Raw genomic sequence first — 18,258 nt, 5'->3', positions numbered from 1 at the left:
CTTTGTTACTGTGTGCGGGCTTTCTCCAGTTGCGGCAAGCGGGGGCTACTCTTCGTTGCAGCGCGTGGGCTTCTCATTGCGGTGGCTTCTCTTGTTGCAGAGCACGAGCTCTAGGCTCGTGGGCTTCAGTAGTTGTGGCACACGGGCTCACTAGTTGTGGCTCGTGGGCTCTAGAGCGCAGGCTCAGTAGTTGTGGCGCACGAGCTTAGTTGCTCTGCATCATGTGGGATATTTTTGGATGAGGGCTCCAACCTGTGTCCCCTGCATTGGCAGGCGGATTCTTAACCACTGTGCCACCAGAGAAGCCCAAACAGGCTATTTTTAGTTAGCATAAAATTCAAGTTATCTCTTGTATTAGCCAGAACGACCTCCCTAAATCTCAGTATGTGAACATTTCTTTTATCATAGCCTAGCTCTCACCCAGGGCCCCGGACCCTCAGGGCAGGGTGAGTTTCTGGGAGCTCCCAGCACAGGTTAGCCATGCCCTGTGGTCATTGCGTTAGGTCTGATCTGTCTCCGAGTATTCCGTGATTTGGGAACACACAGGGATTTCTCCAGCTTTTATTGCCCACGTCGTCAGCCATCATCGCTCCTCTGTGTTTCCCAGTTACCCCTCATCACAGCCCCTATGGCCTGATTTAAAAGATTGGTAAACACACGGTTCAAATCCTGCCTCTGCCGCGAGCTTGCTCTTGGAACTTCGGGAAACGGTCTGATCTCAGTGTCTCTTTTTCCGTAAAATAGGGACTTGGCATGCTTATCTCAAAGAGCTGATGTGAAGATTAAAGGAGACGACACTTACAAAGCAAATGCCTGGGTCATAACGTACCAACTGCTTTACATTCATTTTCTCTTCGGAACACTCTTCCCAGGTCTGCAGGGGAGACCAGAGTTAACAAGGACCAAATATGAGGGTTTTTTTTTTTTTTGGCCGTACCACGCGGCACGTGGGATCTTAGTTCCCCGACCAGGGGTGGAACCCACGTCCCCCGCATTGGAGGTGCGGAGTCGTAACCGCTGGACCGCCAGGGAGGTCCCGAGGATACTTTGAAGGTTCTAGGAATTTGAAGTATCATGAAGTGTCATTGTAATTACGTATTGACCTTATTCCCTGACTTTTTCTAAATGCTCTCAAGCTCATCTCCCCATTCCCATATCCACTGCGCTGGATTCTTCCTGGTTTGGTTGCTAGAATAAGCTCAGGCTTGGCACTGCTTCTGGGCCAGCCCGACGGGCGTGCCTCCCTAGAGGCAGGCTCTGGTTTCGCTCTCCTTCTGTATGACGTGTCTCTTTATTGTGATGCTCTGGAATCTTGGGGCCTTGTTGATCCTGCAGGAACTGCCCCTCCCAGGCTTACCCAATCCCGAGATGGTAAAGGGCCCACCTGTGAGTGTGCTTTTCCTATCCAAACCAGCCAGTCCAGAGCCCTCACCCCAGCACCTCCTTTATCGGGCTGTCTCTCTGAGATACTCTCCCGCCGCCCTCGTACCAGGGGACTACCCCAGGGCCGGGTACCAGACAACTAGGGCCAGCCCCTGCATGCCAGAGCCCCCTGAAATGACTCCAACTAGGCAGCCCTAAGCCTGTTTACCCTGCCTCGTCTGTTCCCTTCTGGGGGACCACAATACATGGGGCTGCGTGGAATCCTGGGAAAGCTATACTGAAAACCGGAACTAATCTGGTGATGATCTCATATTGGCTATTGGGTCACGTGCTACCCTCTTGCGCCTCTGGTAACCTAACAAGGGGATTAAGTGACAGTGCTCAGTAGGTGGCCACTTGAGCAAGCTGGTGCTGGGGAAGGTACAGAGAGATTAAGAGCTGATTCTCTTTCAGAGGGAACAGGTCTCTACCTGTCTCTACCACTGCGCCACCAGGGAAGCCCAAGTTTCCGCAACTTTCATTTACGCCTCTGATAATTTCGATTTCATGAAGCAGGGCTTCATAAGGTGATCTTGGCTTGTGAGGATAGGGAGAGGCTGGTGGGAGAAGACATTATAGGGATACATGTCTTAAAAATAGATTGAGGGGCTTTCCTGGTGGCGCAGTGGTTGAGAGTCCGCCTGCCGATGCAGGGGACGCGGGTTCGTGTCCCGGTCCGGGAAGATCCCACATGCCGCAGAGCGGCGGGGCCCGTGAGCCATGGCCGCTGAGCCTGCGCGTCCGGAGCCTGTGCTCCGCAACGGGAGAGGCCACGACAGTGAGAGGCCCGTGCACCGCAAAAAAAAAAAAAAAAAAAAAAAAAAAAATAGATTGAAGAAGGTCTAAAAATATGAAAAAGGAAAAAGGGAAAGATCTTTGTAATTTGAACTCTAGAGCTAAAAAACATCATTCAAGAGATTAAAAAATTAAACAGTGCGAGGGAAAAGAAAACATATAGAAATGAAACAGTTGGGATCACTTAGCACTAGATAGTATTCATAGGACTAGTGTAAGGGGTAAAATGAATAAACACATATTTTATTTTTTATTTAGTTAAAAATTTTATTGGAGTCTAGTTGATTTACAATGTTGTGTTAGTTTCAGGTGTACAACGAAAGTGATTCGTTTATACATATACATATGTGCATTCTTTTTCAGATTCTTTTCTCACATGGGTTATCACAGAATATTGAGTAGAGTTCCCTGTGCTCTACAGTAGGTCCTTGTTGGTTATCTGTCTTATATACAGTAGTGTATGTATGTTAATCCTAAGCTCCTGATTTATTCCCCCCCCACCACATTTCCTCTTTGGTAACCATAAGTTTGTTTTCGATATCCGTAAATAAGTTCATTTCTGTTTTGTAAATAAGTTCATTTGTAAGCACGTGGTTTTAGAGTGACAGGTAATGAACCCTGAAAGTTGTTAATGCTTAGAAAAGAAAGCATTCATAATAGGAATCCCAAAGTTGGCCAGGTTGCTCGCTGAAAAATTGAAATTAGAAAATTAAATCTTTTTGATTGGATAATGTAGAACAAACGGTCAATAAGCAGGTAGCAAACGGTGAAAAACTACATGTTGAAGCAGAATCATCAGAAAGAAAACAGTAGCAGAACAGTCATGCATGCGGTATACTATTCATGATAGAAATAAACTAAAACTGTGTTTTTCTGGAAATCTATGTATATGGAGCTAAATGCTTTGAAAAATTTCAGGAACTATTGGCTACAGACTCATAACAGTCACCTCTGGAGACCTGGAGTTGAAGAGGAGGTGGGTGGTCAAGGGACCTTTTCATCAGTATTCTGTGAAGTTTTCCAATGAAAATGTACTTTCCATATTGAAGAATGAATCATTTTTTTACAACATACAGTTTTGATGGAAACTTTCAGCTGATGTTTATGTGAGCCTCTTTGGAATATAACTCATCCTCTGGGCCACAGGGCATCCTATCACATTTGACTGGTGCCTCTGCAGTTGTGTATTTATTTGTAGGCAAGGATTCCAGATGGAGTGTGCATACATTGTACCATGTTATATTAAATAATATGAATAAATGAGAGGTTGGTTTGTTTTTTTTTTTTGGCCGTGCCACATGTCTTGTGGGATTTTAGTTCCCCAACCAGGGATTGAACCCGGACCCTCAGCAGTGAGAGCTCGGACTGCTAACCACTGGACTACCAGGGAATTCCCAAGAGTATTTTTTTATACGGGCAGGGTCACCACAAGAGGTAGTGGTGAGCGGCACTTCTCTCAAAAGCATCAGGTGCATGTGAAGAAATTGCACGTTTGTGACTTGCTGTAATGGACGGAATAGGAGCCCACAGAGGTTCTCTTGGATCTCATTCAGGAGGATGTAAACACAAGAAAAACTAGAAGGCCCGTGTCCAGCATGGCGTGGCTCCAAATTGGATGTTAGCTAGCCTCATGTCAGGGCTGTTTAGTTAGAGTGACAGATGGCGAAGCCAGATTTCTTGGGAGACTGTCATCGGTGTGATGCGCCCCCTACGCCCTCACCCGCATGATACATGTCCTCCTACCTGCCCTACAGGTGCAGAATCAGAACAGAAAACCCAGCAATCGTGGGATAGGAGGCTACTCTATTAGAACATTTGTACATCCTAGTTTCGTCTCTGTATCCTAAGTTTTTGTTTTTTAAATATATATATATAAAATATTATATTATTATATTATATTATTTATTTATTTATGTTTGGCTGCGTTGGGTCTTTGTTGCTGTGCGCGGACTTTCTCTAGTTGCAGCGAGCGGGAGCTACTCTTTGTTGTGGTGTGTGGGCTTCTCATTGCGGTGGCTTCTCTTGTTGCGGAGCATGGGCTCTAGGCACGTGGGCTCAGTAGTGTGGCTCGCGGGCTCAGTAGTTGTGGCACGCGGACTTCAGTAGTTGTGGCATGCAGGCTCAGTAGTTGTGGCTCACGGGCTGTAAAGCGCAGGTTCAGTAGTTGTGGCACATGGGCTTTGTTGCTCCGCGGCATGTGGGATCTTACTGGACCAGGAATTGAACCCGTGTCCCCTTCATTGGCAGGCGGATTCTTAACCACTGCGCCACCAGGGACGTCCCTGGATCCTAAGTTTTTGAAGTTCGTTTTTCCAGTAGACTTTGCCATTCTCAATCTTTTGGGCCCCAAAATTATATGCATAGCCTTAGAAAAATTTAAGGAACACCAAATAAGTAAGGTATTAACATTCTGCTAAATCCTTCCTAGTTTGTAAAGGATGTTAATGTGGTTCTGAGATAAAAATATGAGCTTTGCTTTGCGATTTATCTGGGGAGTCAGTTGACTGAACTTGAGTAAATTATTCACTGCTTCATTATAATTCACTAGGACTGAAGGTTTCTGTCTGGTGCATTCAACTGTCCATTGCAAAAGAATTGCTGTGTACTCAGTAAAGCACTGAAAGTGTAGAGACTGCAGATGAGATATAAATTTTACAGTGTACTTTCCACTAACAAAAATTATTTATGCAAACATCAGAAGGAGAAACTGGCTTTCAAGAGGCACCTACACTTTAGTGATTTTTAATCTCTTAGTGGGAACACATTACTGACCGAAAAAAAAAAAAAGCATTACTGCAGACAGCCATCCTAGAGTCTTGTAATGATTATCTCTATGGCTTGGAGATAACATTTTAGTAAATGGAAGTTTAGTTAAGATTCTAATAAAAAGAGCTATTATCATTGGAGAGTAAAAACTGTAGCCTAAAGTATTTTAAAACTAGAAATTAATTTTTTTTCTACTAGTACTGAAATCGTGTAGTTTATTGGAACAGATGCTACAGAAGAGGTGGGCTATGTGAAATAGGTGTGTTACACTTTTAGTGAAGATACTTCATAGCAATGCTACCAAACAGTAATAAAATCATGGCTTCAAGACTTTTACGTAGTCTAACAAATTCAGCTAATCTTATGTTTTCTCTACACAATTCCTGCCAAAGTCAATCCATCCCTTACAGTCTCTGCTTGCTCCCCTGTTGTCTCCTGATACTTTTGGTCAGAGGCTCATTACCAAATTTGTGAATCACTTTCCAGTCAGCTTTGTTGTGTTAAATAAGATTCCATGATCAGATTCTGTTTCCAGATCTCTGACCATTAAAATATCCTTCCTCCTTAATGCCTGGCATGGCTCTGATTGGCCCCTGTCTTCTGTGATATGGGCTGCTTTACTTATAAAGTCTGATTCCTCTGTAATGTGTTTTTCCTCAAAAGTGAGGCATTCACATTTCTGCTGCTTCCTTTTTTTGCATGAACAGAATTCGACAAGCTTTCTCCATCCTTCATGTTACCCTCTGGAAACCCTAACTGACTCATCTCCCTCTTTAACCACGCCCGGAATCAGCTGAAGCATTCCAGGAGCAGCCAGGTGTGCGAGGACCAGATGGGTTCAGGACCCGATGCTCAGCACAGTGGTTCTCAATCCTCTGAGCGTCTGAGCTCTGGCATCTCTTTACAGAAAATGCACAGGTGTGGAGATATGTTCAAGTGGATACAATTTCAGTAGATTGCTGGGACTCCCTATTCGTTCATAACCTTCTGGGATAAACCACCTTGACTGTCGTGCTGAGGCCAGGCACAGGAGTAACCGGGGCAGCTTCTTGGTGGCCACATAGACCTGGGCCGCCCCCCGTACCCCTGGAAACTGGTATAAAGCAGAGAATCCGGAGATCTGAAGCTGAAGGTTTTTCAGAGTTATTTCTAAGCAGGATATATTTTAGAAATCAGGTTTTGAAGCCACTTTTCAATAATAACCCCATGAGTGAGGGTTTTTTTTCAGAAGCTGATTTCACCCGAAAAAATGCATTTAGTTGGCTTTTTCCTGGACAGACTTGTTCAGACATGGGCATCCTTTCAGGATGAAGGGATTGTGAGATTTATTTTTTATTTTTTTCCGGTATGCAGGCCTCTCACTGTTGTGGCCTCTCCCGTTGCGGAGCACAGGCTCCGGACGCGCAGGCTCAGCGGCCATGCCTCGCGGGCCCAGCCGCTCCGCGACATGTGGGATCTTCCCAGACCGGGGCACGAACCCGTGTCCCCTGCATCGACAGGCGGACTCTCAACCACTGCGCCACCAGGGAAGCCCCAGGGCTTGTGAGATTTTAAAAACAGTCCGTTGGCTTCTCTCTTGCAGCCATTTGTCAGATGAAGTCTCTTGACTAGCTTGATTTGGGAATGACTGAAACCTAGTGGAAAATCAGAGACATAGGTTTTGACCCACTGACCCTAACGGGTGGGGTTTTTTTATGTCTGTTTTGTGGACTATATGGCATCTTGGAACCTACAGAAATGACAAGGCGGAAAAAATGTTAACAGTTTGTGGATGTGCCGTTTAACCAGATCATCGAACAAAATATTTGAAAAGAAGCACTCAGCCCTGTGACCCGGTGTGCTTTCATCTTCGTTTATCTTCCTGTTTCTTGATGTCTGTAATCCTCACTGAGTCTTCCCCCATCTTCCCACTGTACCATCATCTGCCTGGTTCTAGTGTTTCGGAGCAAGCCTGTACTGGCTTTGGGTCCTAATGAGGCTCCTGGGGAGGGTTGGGGGGAGCGGAGTGGGGAGGGGTACACCCTCCTGGCACAGAGGCATCCTATCATGCATTTTCCCTGATGGCCTAAGACGACGAAGCGTTAGCTCCCCCGCACACAGAGCTTCTGTTTCAGCCTAACAATGACCTCAACGCCAGGCTTGGATGTGTCGGGAAGAGCCGGGTGGATCTGACCCAGAGGGATGGACTTCCCAAATGTATGGCAGCCACTGCTGAATCTTACTGCAGTAACGGGATACAGCCTTTGAAGGACCAACGTAAATTTCGTCTGGCTCATCTCCTGGGTGGGAGGGGAGGACGGCTGGACGGCAGGCGTGTGTTATTTATACGGTGTTTTCCACCTCTTCCCCTTTCAGGTTATGGCCACACTGTGCCCCTGTCCGACGGGGGCAAGGCCTTCTGCATCATCTACTCGGTCATCGGCATCCCTTTCACCCTCCTGTTCCTGACGGCAGTGGTCCAGCGTGTCACCATCCACGTCACCCGCAGGCCAGTCCTCTACTTCCACGTCCGCTGGGGCTTCTCCAAGCAGGCGGTGGCCATCGTCCACGCTGTCCTTCTCGGTGTGATCACTGTGTCCTGCTTCTTCTTCATCCCGGCCGCGGTGTTCTCCCTCCTGGAGGATGACTGGAACTTCCTGGAATCCTTTTACTTCTGCTTCATTTCCCTGAGCACCATTGGCCTCGGGGATTATGTTCCCGGAGAGGGCTATAATCAAAAATTCAGGGAGCTCTACAAGATTGGGATCACGTGTGAGTATTGGGGTTCATGGACTCTGCCCCCGCCGGGGCTCTGTTGGCAATTCCAAGCTCCACTCACCCACTCGTGGAGAGCCGCTCATCAGAGCCCTGACTGCTTTCCATGGATAAGTTTTCCATTTTGCCACCTTCCCATAACTTTCATTTCATCATGATTCCTTTCAAAATGCTTTAAGCAAAAGCCTTATTACTGAGAATTATTGTTTCCCAGGCACCTTAAAAGTACCCATCAATTTCTTACTAGTAATGTAAGAGACACTATAAATGACAGCACAAGAATGCACCACACAGAATAACTTGATAATCAACTTTTTAAAAATTTTTTTCTCGGTACGCGGGCCTCTCACTGTTGCGGCCTCTCCTGTTGCGGAGCACAGGCTCCGGACGCGCAGGCCCAGCGGCCACGGCCCACGGGCCCAGCCGCTCCGCGGCATGTGGGATCTTCCCGGACCGGGGCACGAACCCGTGTCCCCTGCATCGGCAGGCGGACTCCCAACCACTGCGCCACCAGGGAAGCCCGATAATCAACTTTTGCTTTAAAAAAATTGCTCTACTTTATTAACTATTTTAAGCTCAAGAAAACCAGGACTAGGATGTAGCCTGTTAGCAATCCATCATGTTCTTTCATTTACCAGGAAAATCGTAAACCAGTTGCTCATCTCATTTGTCCATCTGGTTCTTTTTTGAAGAAGTTAGACCATGTTTGCCGCTTTCAGAATTTTATATGTGGAAAATAGGCATAAAATTCAGATGGCCAGTGACTTATAACTTAAACAATGTTTTAAAAAGTCAATATAATGTCATGGAAAACTTAGAAATCCATTGGCAAGAAACTGTTTATTTTTGTGTGTCTGTTTCCTGTCTGTCCACAATGTGTAGAATTACATCATACTGTATGTACAGTTTTGTTTTTGAATTTAATTGAATTGAATGTTTTTATCCAGCAGGTTCTTATTGGTTCTCTATTTTATACATATTAGTGTATATATGTCAATCCCAGTCTCCCAGTTCATCTCACCACCACCATCCCCTGTACGTATAGTTTTCATTTCTGCCTTCTCAGGAATTTTTCAAGACTCAGCTCATGCCATGTCTTCTAGGAAATCACAGTACATACTCAGGCAGCCAGATGTTCTGGCCTGGCCCTATCCTGTAGTCTTAACCTGACAGAAGGATTAGTTGAACTGTATGTATTTTCGCTTTTCTATGAAACCATGCTCACTCAGGACAAAGGCTTCACTAATAAACACCCAGTGCTTTCAGCAGTGCCTGGCTACCATACAAGTTCCATAAATATTTACCAAGTGGTTACAGGAGTGATTGCACATTTCCTCTACTTACCATATTTATCTTTAATATCCGCATAATATTTTATCTGGTGCCTATACCATCATCTAGTCCTGCTTCGATCAAATATTTGTTTGTTTGTTTATTTATTTATTGTTTTTTAAAATAAATTTATTTATTTATTTTTGGCTGTGTTGGGTCTTCGTTGCTGCGCGTGGGCTTTCTCTAGTTGCGGTGAGCGGGGGCTACTGTTCGCTGCGGTGCACGGGCTTCTCATTGCGGTGGCTTCTCTTGTTGCGGAGCACGGGCTCTAGGCACACAGGCTTCAGTAGTTGTGACACGCGGGCTCAGTAGTTGTGGCTCGCGGGCTCTAGAGCTCAGGCTCAGTAGTTGTGGTGCACCAGCTTAGTTGCTCTGCGGCATGTGGGATCTTCCCGGGCCTGGGCTCGAACCCGTGTCCCTTGCATTGGCAGGCAGATTCTTAACCACTGTGCCACCAGGGAAGCCCTCCATCAAATATTTAGATTGCTTCCAGTTGGGGGGCATTATAAATAATACTGCAGTAAATACTTTTGTATGTTTACATGTTTTTCTACTTTGTTATCTTTCCAGGAAGTGGGCTGGCTGACCCAAAGTGAACATGCCCTTTGGTGACTCATAGATCATGTTGACCCAGTGCTTTCCAAATGGCCTATGAGTTTACAGTACCACCAGAATTACCTAATGCAAGACTTTCTTGTCTTGCATTAGGGTAAAATGTTTACCTCCTCTGAATTTAAGTTTTTCATGACTTAAGAGATGTTGAATTCGTTTCTTTAATTAATTATGGTGGCTAGCTCTACGTTTCTCTTGTGCTAATTGTTTGCTCATAAATTTTGCCCAACGGTTTAATGTCCTCAATGTTTCATGTAGTACTAAATCCTTACAGAACGTTTTAAGGCTTGTTTCCATGTGAATTGTAGTTTTCTTAGGCTCTCTGAATAGTGCGTGTGCCAGGTGGAGCAAATGAACGTTCCAAAGGTATATTAGTTTGTGGATAGGCTAAAGTCCCGCAGCTTTTGTCTGAAACATCATGGCTCTTTTTGTCAGCCCTCAAGAGTTCGACTACATAGTGCATAAAGGAAAAGGAGGAGATTAGCCATTAGTCTACTAACAATGTCATTGCTATTTCTAAAATATGCTATCTTATTACCAAACCCTAATAACCAAATTCTAAAGATACTAGAAAACTGTCACTTTGCATTCTTGATGTAATCAGCCTCCTTGTTCCAGTTATGCTACCGATTCTGACTTCCCTGGTTCATTTATTTTCTGAAAATAGTCCTCAAACGTTTTACCATTTGGGGTCATGAAACTGGGATTTTTGTTACTCTTTGAGTTTTCATTTTCGTGTTTTTGTTCCTTTCCCTGATGAAAACCATTTTTTTTTCTGAAAACCGATTTTAAATGCCTTGGAATCGACTTAAAATTACCATTTTCCTATCATGGATTCCAAGGAATAGCACTTTACCTGAAGCAACGGGTTATCTTTCATTTTGGAGTCAGAAACATAGTATTTGAGGAATGGTCCGTGTGCCCCAGAAACGACTGGTCACATAATGGAAAGCTTAGTCTGCTAGCAGGGCCCCAGTGAAAGTGTAAATAACCACACCCAAAGACCTTGTAAGTACCCACATCTGTTCCTTTTTTTTTTTTTTTTTAGTATTTATTTATTTATTTGGTCACGCTCGGTCTTAGTTGCGGCAAGCGGGCTCCTTAGTTGTGGCATGCGGGCTCCTTAGTTGTGGCATGCGAACTCTTGGTTGCGGCACGTGGGATTTAGTTCCCTCACCAGGGACTGAACCCGGGCCCCCTGCATTGGGAGCGTGGAGTTTTTTTAACCACGGCACCACCAGGGAAGTCCCTCCACGTCCATTCTTAAGGGAATTTTCATCTAGCTTAAACTGTAATTTCTACTGCTAAAAGCATTGAGTGCTGAAAAGGGTGGCAAGCTTTGTGCCAAGCACTCCTGATAATACGTCAGAAACTCTTCCGAAATGTCACTGGCTTTTTGAGAAGCACTGATTATACAGTGGAGGGGAGGTTGCCCTTGGGCGAGTACAGTGTGTTATCTCTCTTTAACAATGCCTTATCAGCCCCAACTTCTTTTTTTCCCAGAATCACACCATGTGATTCTGACTCATCCAGGGTTGTAGAAGGTTAAGTCATTCTTTTTTTTAATTTATTTATTTTATTGAAGTATAGTTGATTTACAATGTTGTGTTAATTTCTGCTGTATAGCAAAGTGAGTCAGCTATACAGATATACATTCTTTTTCATATTCTTTTCCGTTATGGTTTAACACAGAATGTTGACTATAGTTCCCTGTGCTGTACAGTAGGACCTTGTTGTTTATCCATCTTATATATAATCGTTTGCATCTGCTAACCCCAAACTCCTAATCAATCCCTCCCCCTTGGCAACCAGAAGTCTTTCCTCTGTGTCTGAGTCTGTCTCTGTTTCATTGATAAGTTTATTTGTGTCATATTTTAGATTCCACATATAAGTGACATCATAGGGTATTTGCCTTTCTCTTTCTGACTTACTTCACTTAGTTTGATAATCTCTGGGTCTATCCTTGCCGCTGCAAATGGCATTATTTCATTCTTTTTTATAGCTGAGTAATATTCCATTGTATATATGTACCACATCTTTATCCATTCACCTGTCGATGGACACTTAGGTTACTTCCATGTCTTGGCTATTGTAAATAGAGCTGCTATAAACATTGGGGTGCATGCATCTTTTCAAATTAGAGTTTTCTCTGGATATATGCCCAGCAGTGGGATAGCAGGATCGTATGGTAGCTCTATTTTTAGTTTTTTCAGGAACCTCCATACTGTTTTCCATAGTGTCTGGACCAAATCTACATTCCCACCGACAGTGTAAGAGGGTCCCTTTTCTCCACACCCTCTCCAGCATTTGTTATCTGTAGGTATTTTAATCACGGCCATCTGACTGGTGTGAGGTGATACCACACTGTAGTGTTGACTTGCATTTCTCTAATAATTAGCGATATTGAGCATCTTTTCATGTGCCTGTTGGCCATCTGTATGCCTTCTCTGGAGAAACGTCTATTTAGGTCTAGGAGGTTAAGTCATTCTCCATTTTTCTCTGGGTCGTCCCTCTTTGACCCATGGAATTCAACACATCCCTAGAAATTATAGAAGTGGCAATGGATTTATTCATCAGCAGATGGGTTGCGTCTTGCGTGGCTTGATCGCACTGAGACGCTGTCATTTCTCTCACACAGGTTACCTGCTTCTGGGTCTTATTGCCATGTTGGTGGTTCTGGAAACCTTCTGTGAGCTCCACGAGCTGAAGAAGTTCAGAAAAATGTTCTATGTGAAGAAAGACAAGGAGGAGGATCAAGTGCACATCATAGAGCACGACCAGATGTCCTTCTCCTCCATCACGGACCAAGCGGCCAGCGTGAAGGAGGACCAGAAGCAGGAAGAGCCTTTTGTGCCCCCCCAGTCACCGGCCTTTGCCGACGGTGCCGCGAACCAGTAGGCTTAGGGCTTTGCCGCGCTGTCCCAGAGCGCAGGCTCAGGGCAGTGGGCGGAGGCTTCACTTTGCTCATTTTGTTGAGTATGTAAAAGCCAAGGTGACATTTGAACAAATATCTACTGTCTGCAAGATTTTTTGCATAATGGAGCAAAGGAAGCTCTTACTCTGGAGGACTGTCTTAAATCCGAGAAAATGGGGTCTGTACCCGTCATTCATATGTGACAAAATTATCTCGACTTTACTAATAGGTGAACAACACTTGAAGCAGGGTGCCTCTGTGGAGAGAAGCAGATTTTATACTTTTCGTTGGGGACTTTGGGATTTGCATTTAAATCATTTAGCTGATGGTTAAATGGCGACATTTATATTTAAAAGCAAAAAAGAAAAGCATAGAGATGTGTTTTACAAATAAGTTTATGTGTCCTGGTTTGCATGTGCCCATCTAAAATCATTATTTTTGTAGACTCTAAGTTAAACCTACTATTTATAATGACTAGATAACCATTAACTGTGTACATATAAAGTATAAATATGTTTATATCCTGTACATACGGTTTAGGTCACCGGATCCCAGCACACTTCTTAACCCAAGACTGTAGAGATTTTCCCTTTTGATTTCTCTTTATACTGAAGAATCAAAAGTTGCTGCAATAAAATAAGGGGAATAACACACTTATGAGTGAATTGCTTTAGTATTCTGCTACAATAAATGTTTCTACCCTCTCGCAGTAGTATGGTCTCAAATGTCTAAAATGTTTGTAAGCACTTCTCTGGAGGTGAACAAGTAACAAAGAATATGATTTTGTAAAGAAAAAAAAAAGAAAAGAAGAAAAAGTTAAGATATTTTGTTTTGAAAGTGAATTATGATTTGCTCTCACCTAGTACTAAAGCACAGAACCGGAACACAGACGCTCCAAACGAACAGATTCTGTCAAATGAGTCCGAGAGTTTTTTTAATTTATAAGTTGAATAAATAAAAATGTTAGTTGGTTGCAGTCGTATGCTTCAATATATCAAGAAAAGTTTTCCTCCATGTAGATAATAGGTATGCACTCTTTGGTAGCAACCATAAAGGCAACACTTAAATGCCGTACACAGGACGCTATTAGGAATTTTAGAAGAGAAAATTAGACCCTGTGTGATGACGCATGCTCAGTGACCCACTAGCCAAGTCCCAGTCTCCCGTGCCCAGTCGATGATGCTTGACATGTTGGTAAAAGTCAGCATCCTGCTGGGGAGCCAGCTGAGCAGAGTATCCTCTCCTTGGGGCTCCCACGGAAGCCTCTTCACCTCCTTCACTGTGGGCCCTGGGCACACCGTTACCAGCTCTGTCCTGCTCACTGCTGTTAGCCTTCAAACATTGTATCCCCTGACTTCGAACAGGGCCCTTCTTTATTGTATAAAATCCCATCTCGTCTGAGAGTGGCAAAACCAAGAGAAGGAATGACATCCACTCTGTAGCCCCAGTGCCTCACTCCATAGCTCCTGTAATGGGGAGCCGTCCTCGGCGGATCCTTTCCAGTGTTTAATTCCAAACGTGTCCTCCTGTCCCTCCGTTCTGGGTTATCCTGCCCTGTAAGCACATTTTTGTCTGCATTCCAGGCTGACTGTGTCTCCATGGTGGGAGACGGCTCACCCTGGGTCGGTAATTGAGTAAAGGGCTGGACTAGAGACCCCTAGGAGGATACATGCTTCCTGGGCAGGACTGGGTTTGGAAAGTTCACGGTGATCACAGTTCTTGGCATGGTGCTAAGATGCTGAAGAATGTAAATTGGAGAAAAGGTGGATTATACCCACGGAGTGTCATTGCATTTTATTCAATGCAGGAAACAATGATATGCCACCGCTGCTCGACTCTAATGTGAGAGGGGAGTGCAAAATACAGAAAACGAGGAAGAGCCTAAAGGGAAAATTCTGAATCAGGATGTCATTCATAAGCATTTGTACGAACCACAAAGGCAACATTTAAATGCTGTACATAGGACGCCATTAGGAATTTTAGAAGAGAACGTAATACTTCACTTGCAAACCTTTTGTGAATCTGCAGAGAATACCCTTAACTAAATGCTAAACCTTAATACCCTTCACATTGTTTTTGTTCTTTTTCATATGAAGGATGAGTTTCAAAAATTGGAGCAGGTTTTGCCTCCCTGTCAGAAATGAAATGTAAGGGAGAGTGTCTTCTCCAGACTTTCTTTTTGTCACTGGCCAAGGGACAGATGCTGCCCTGGAGTCCTGAGGAAGGGGGAGCTGTGTCAGCCAGAGAACAGAGGCAGGGTCCCCTGGGGGCGGGATGAGGAAGTGAGAGGCTGGGCCAGAAGTGTCATTGGAACCCTCTAGTTGGAGGTGAGCAAGTGTGAAGTCAAAGTGAACACTAAAGAAGAGGATTCTGGGAAAAAAAAAAGAGGATTTGGAGTGAGCAGAGTATAAGCGGAAGGCTGGAAGTCCTGGGCAGGAGTCTTCTAGGCTGAGTTCTTAAGAATCCCACAGAACACCCGCAGGATAGAGAATCAGCGGAAAGCATTGTCCTTCATTGTGTGTGAATTTAAAGTCAGGCGTGTCCAGTAGGTATGTTGATTTCGGAGCAGGAGATATACTCAACGAACGGTAGCTCAGAGTAAGCATTAGCCTCCCCCAAATCAAAGGGACTACAGACCAAGGCACTGGAGCCGTCTCCCAAAGAATCTTAAAAAGAAACCCATGGGACAGATAAAGTTTGGCCCAAATAACTCCATTTATGAGTGGCTTCAGGAAAAAATGTTTAGGAATGTCTGGAAAACAGTCAGTCACGCTCATACGTCCTACAGACCAGCCTTACGTGCCTTTTAGGAAATGAATAAGGAGCTATTTGCAAATCTTGAGATGTCACGGTAACTGAAGTGGTCAATGCAAAATGTTTTTAACCCTTTAAAATTATCAGTAGCACACTGGCTTCTTACTAAAAGCAGCTAATATTTGCTCCAGAAAAGAGTTCATTTTAAATTGACACAAGCATGCATTGGAGGGCGATCATGGGATTATCTATCTCTCACGCAGAATTCAGTGAGCAGAATTTCCCAATTGCGTGGCATAGTGCATCCATTTGGTGATTTGCTGTTAAATCTTCCATGCTGAGGAGAGCTGTGATGAATCCCGATATCCTCAATTCAGGAAGGCAGTCAGTCCTTTTGGGATGTAGTTTCAGAAATGCATACATGGTCAACCAGATCCTGGGCAAAATGAGAAATAACCCTTCCTTAGAAAGCTGAAGTTGAAATAATACAGTATTTACCATTTACTTTATTCAACTGTGCCCAGTAAGATTTCAGATATGTGTCTTTAATACATTTAAAGTTTTCCATGTACTGATGTATTATTTTCCAAGAGTTTTACTTTATGAAAATTTGGTACATCCAAGCTTTCTGTATGAGGCAAAACATGAGATTGTTTGCTGAAGACAATATTCAAAACATCTCACTTATCTAATAATGTGCTGTCAGATAACCTCAGCTTTCTTTTTTTTTTTTTTTTTTTTTGCGGTACGCGGGCCTCTCACTGTTGTGGCCTCTCCCGACTCGGAGCACAGGCTCAGGACGCGCAGGCTCAGCAGCCATGGCTCACGGGCCCAGCCGCTCTGCGGCATGTGGGATCTTCCTGGACCGGGGCACGAACCCGTGTCCCCTGCACCGGCAGGCGGACTCTCAACCACTGCGCCACCGGGAAGCCCCAACCTCAGCTTTCTAAAATGCAATAATGAACCCAGAAGTAAATAAAAAGGATTTTAAGTATTTTTCCCAGCCTGACAGTCAAGTACGTTTAATAAATAAGCCCCCTCTTGGCTTCCCTCAGAGCTTATACTTACTTTGCACACAGGTCTCAAAAAATTACTGCTCTGATTTCCCAACCCACAGAAAATAAACGCGCGTGCTGCTTCCCAACAGTTCCTAGACTTTCCATGTTATAATTTTTGGTGGCAGAGTACAAAAAAAAAAAATTGTCTCAAGACGCAAGTTGGAAGTAATGACCATGTAGTTGCTTGGGCAGCTTTAAATGAGCAGTTTCTCTGTTCTGGTAAAAGCATCCATGGTGCCTGCACCATCCCCTTGGCCTCCTGTGCTCCGCATCGGGGAAGAAGAGTTTACTTCCTGACCCCTCTAGCGTACTCAGGAGGAAAATCGTGAGATGCTCCAGGAACGCAACAACTGTTATTCACAGCAAGCTGGATCCATTCTAAGCCAAACGGCAGGACATGCTCAGGTCGATATGATTGTAAAAGTATAAATTTGTGGCAAAAATGGACTTTCCACGTGGATAAAAATTTGCTTGGCCACTTGTGTGTGGTTTGTGGATCTGAGTGTATTGCCACCCCGGCTGAGAACCTTGTGTTAACCACTGGTAAGTCCACCAAGGAGAGCAGGCTTCTGGGAGCCTGACATGAGGGACAGACCCAGATGAAGAAGAAAAGACCTGCCCTCTGAAACCTTCACAGGCTGAGGCAAATAGTTCCCGGGATGGCACGGTATTTTTATTGATGTTATTTCAGTTACACAATTTTCATAACAATGTTAAACTCTGTTTGATATGCTCTGTTTAAGGAGATAAAAGAAAATGTATTTCCATACAAAATGATTAGAATTCGTTTTTAAGAGCCTTGCTTTTGAAGTGATCATTTCCACTGTCTAGGAAATTCCCTTAGACTAAGCATCTCACTTTCCAACAGGAGGTAGCGTGGTAACGAATGTATAGCCTCGCTGCCATTGACATGTGAAGATGAGACCACTGCTTACATCTTCTGTAAATAAATTATGTATCTATTATGTATTTTTAGTTGAAGAAACTGAGTTTTGAGAGTTTTTATATATAATTATATGTACATCTATCATATAACTCAGCACCTAATTTCCATTTCTTAGCAGTGGCTAGAAACCCAGAGCCCATCAGCCATGAGGTATTTAACCTTCTGATGAAGGTTAAATAGATGCTCAAAGACATCAGCATAATTTACCTGAAACTCCTGCGTTAACTTTGTTCGTGCTCTGTGTAAACACTGTTCCCTCAAATTGCTGCATTCTTGGGAAAAGTGTCCTTTTATTCATGTGCTCGTTGCATAATGAACGCTTTCCTCTGTGCAGGTGTTCCCAACTTGGCACATGGTGTAATGACTGCAGTTTAGGACAGTGTGACCTTAAAACTGGGACTAAGCTTATTTCCAGCCATTAAGCAGTGACCAAGCTAGATTTTAAGGGTCACTGTAATTATTTTTTTTTATTGGAGTATAGTCGATTTACAATGTTGTGTTAATTTCTGCTGTACAGCAAAGTGATTCAGTTGTACACATTCTTTTTCATATTCTTTTCGATTATGGTTTATCACAGGATATTGAATATAGTTCTCTGTGCTGTACAGTAGGACCTTGTTGTTTATCCACTCTATATATAATAGTTTGCATCTGCTCATCCCAAACTCCCAATCCTTCCCTCCCCAACCCCCTTCCCTTTGGGAACCACAGTCTGTTCTCTATGTCTGTGAATCTGTTTCGGTTTCATAGATGAGTTCATTTGTGTCCTATTTTAGATACCACATATAAGTGATATGGTATGCTATTTGTCTTTCTCTGTCTGACTTACTTCACTTAGCATGATCATCTCTAGGTCCATCCATGTTGCTACAAATGGCATTATTTCGTTCTTTTTTATGGCTGAG

At 43.9% G+C, this 18,258-nt stretch overlaps 1 protein-coding gene across 1 annotated transcript in view; it reads left to right on the top strand.

Annotated features, from left to right (window-relative positions):
* The window catches only part of KCNK1 (potassium two pore domain channel subfamily K member 1), a 50,822-nt gene extending 37,452 nt beyond the window's left edge, over window positions 1–13,370 (top strand). Inside the window, exons 2-3 of the mRNA XM_060033783.1 lie at window positions 7,339–7,734; window positions 12,320–13,370. Of these exons, the coding sequence (XP_059889766.1) occupies window positions 7,339–7,734; window positions 12,320–12,579 (656 nt within the window). The 3' untranslated portion in view covers window positions 12,580–13,370. The remainder of the gene's footprint in view (window positions 1–7,338; window positions 7,735–12,319) is intronic.
* Window positions 13,371–18,258: the final 4,888 nt, after the last annotated feature.

This window comes from Delphinus delphis, chromosome 16, assembly GCF_949987515.2.
Source record: "Delphinus delphis chromosome 16, mDelDel1.2, whole genome shotgun sequence".
Classification (NCBI taxonomy): domain Eukaryota; kingdom Metazoa; phylum Chordata; class Mammalia; order Artiodactyla; family Delphinidae; genus Delphinus; species Delphinus delphis.
This window is presented reverse-complemented; position numbering and strand designations above follow the sequence as displayed.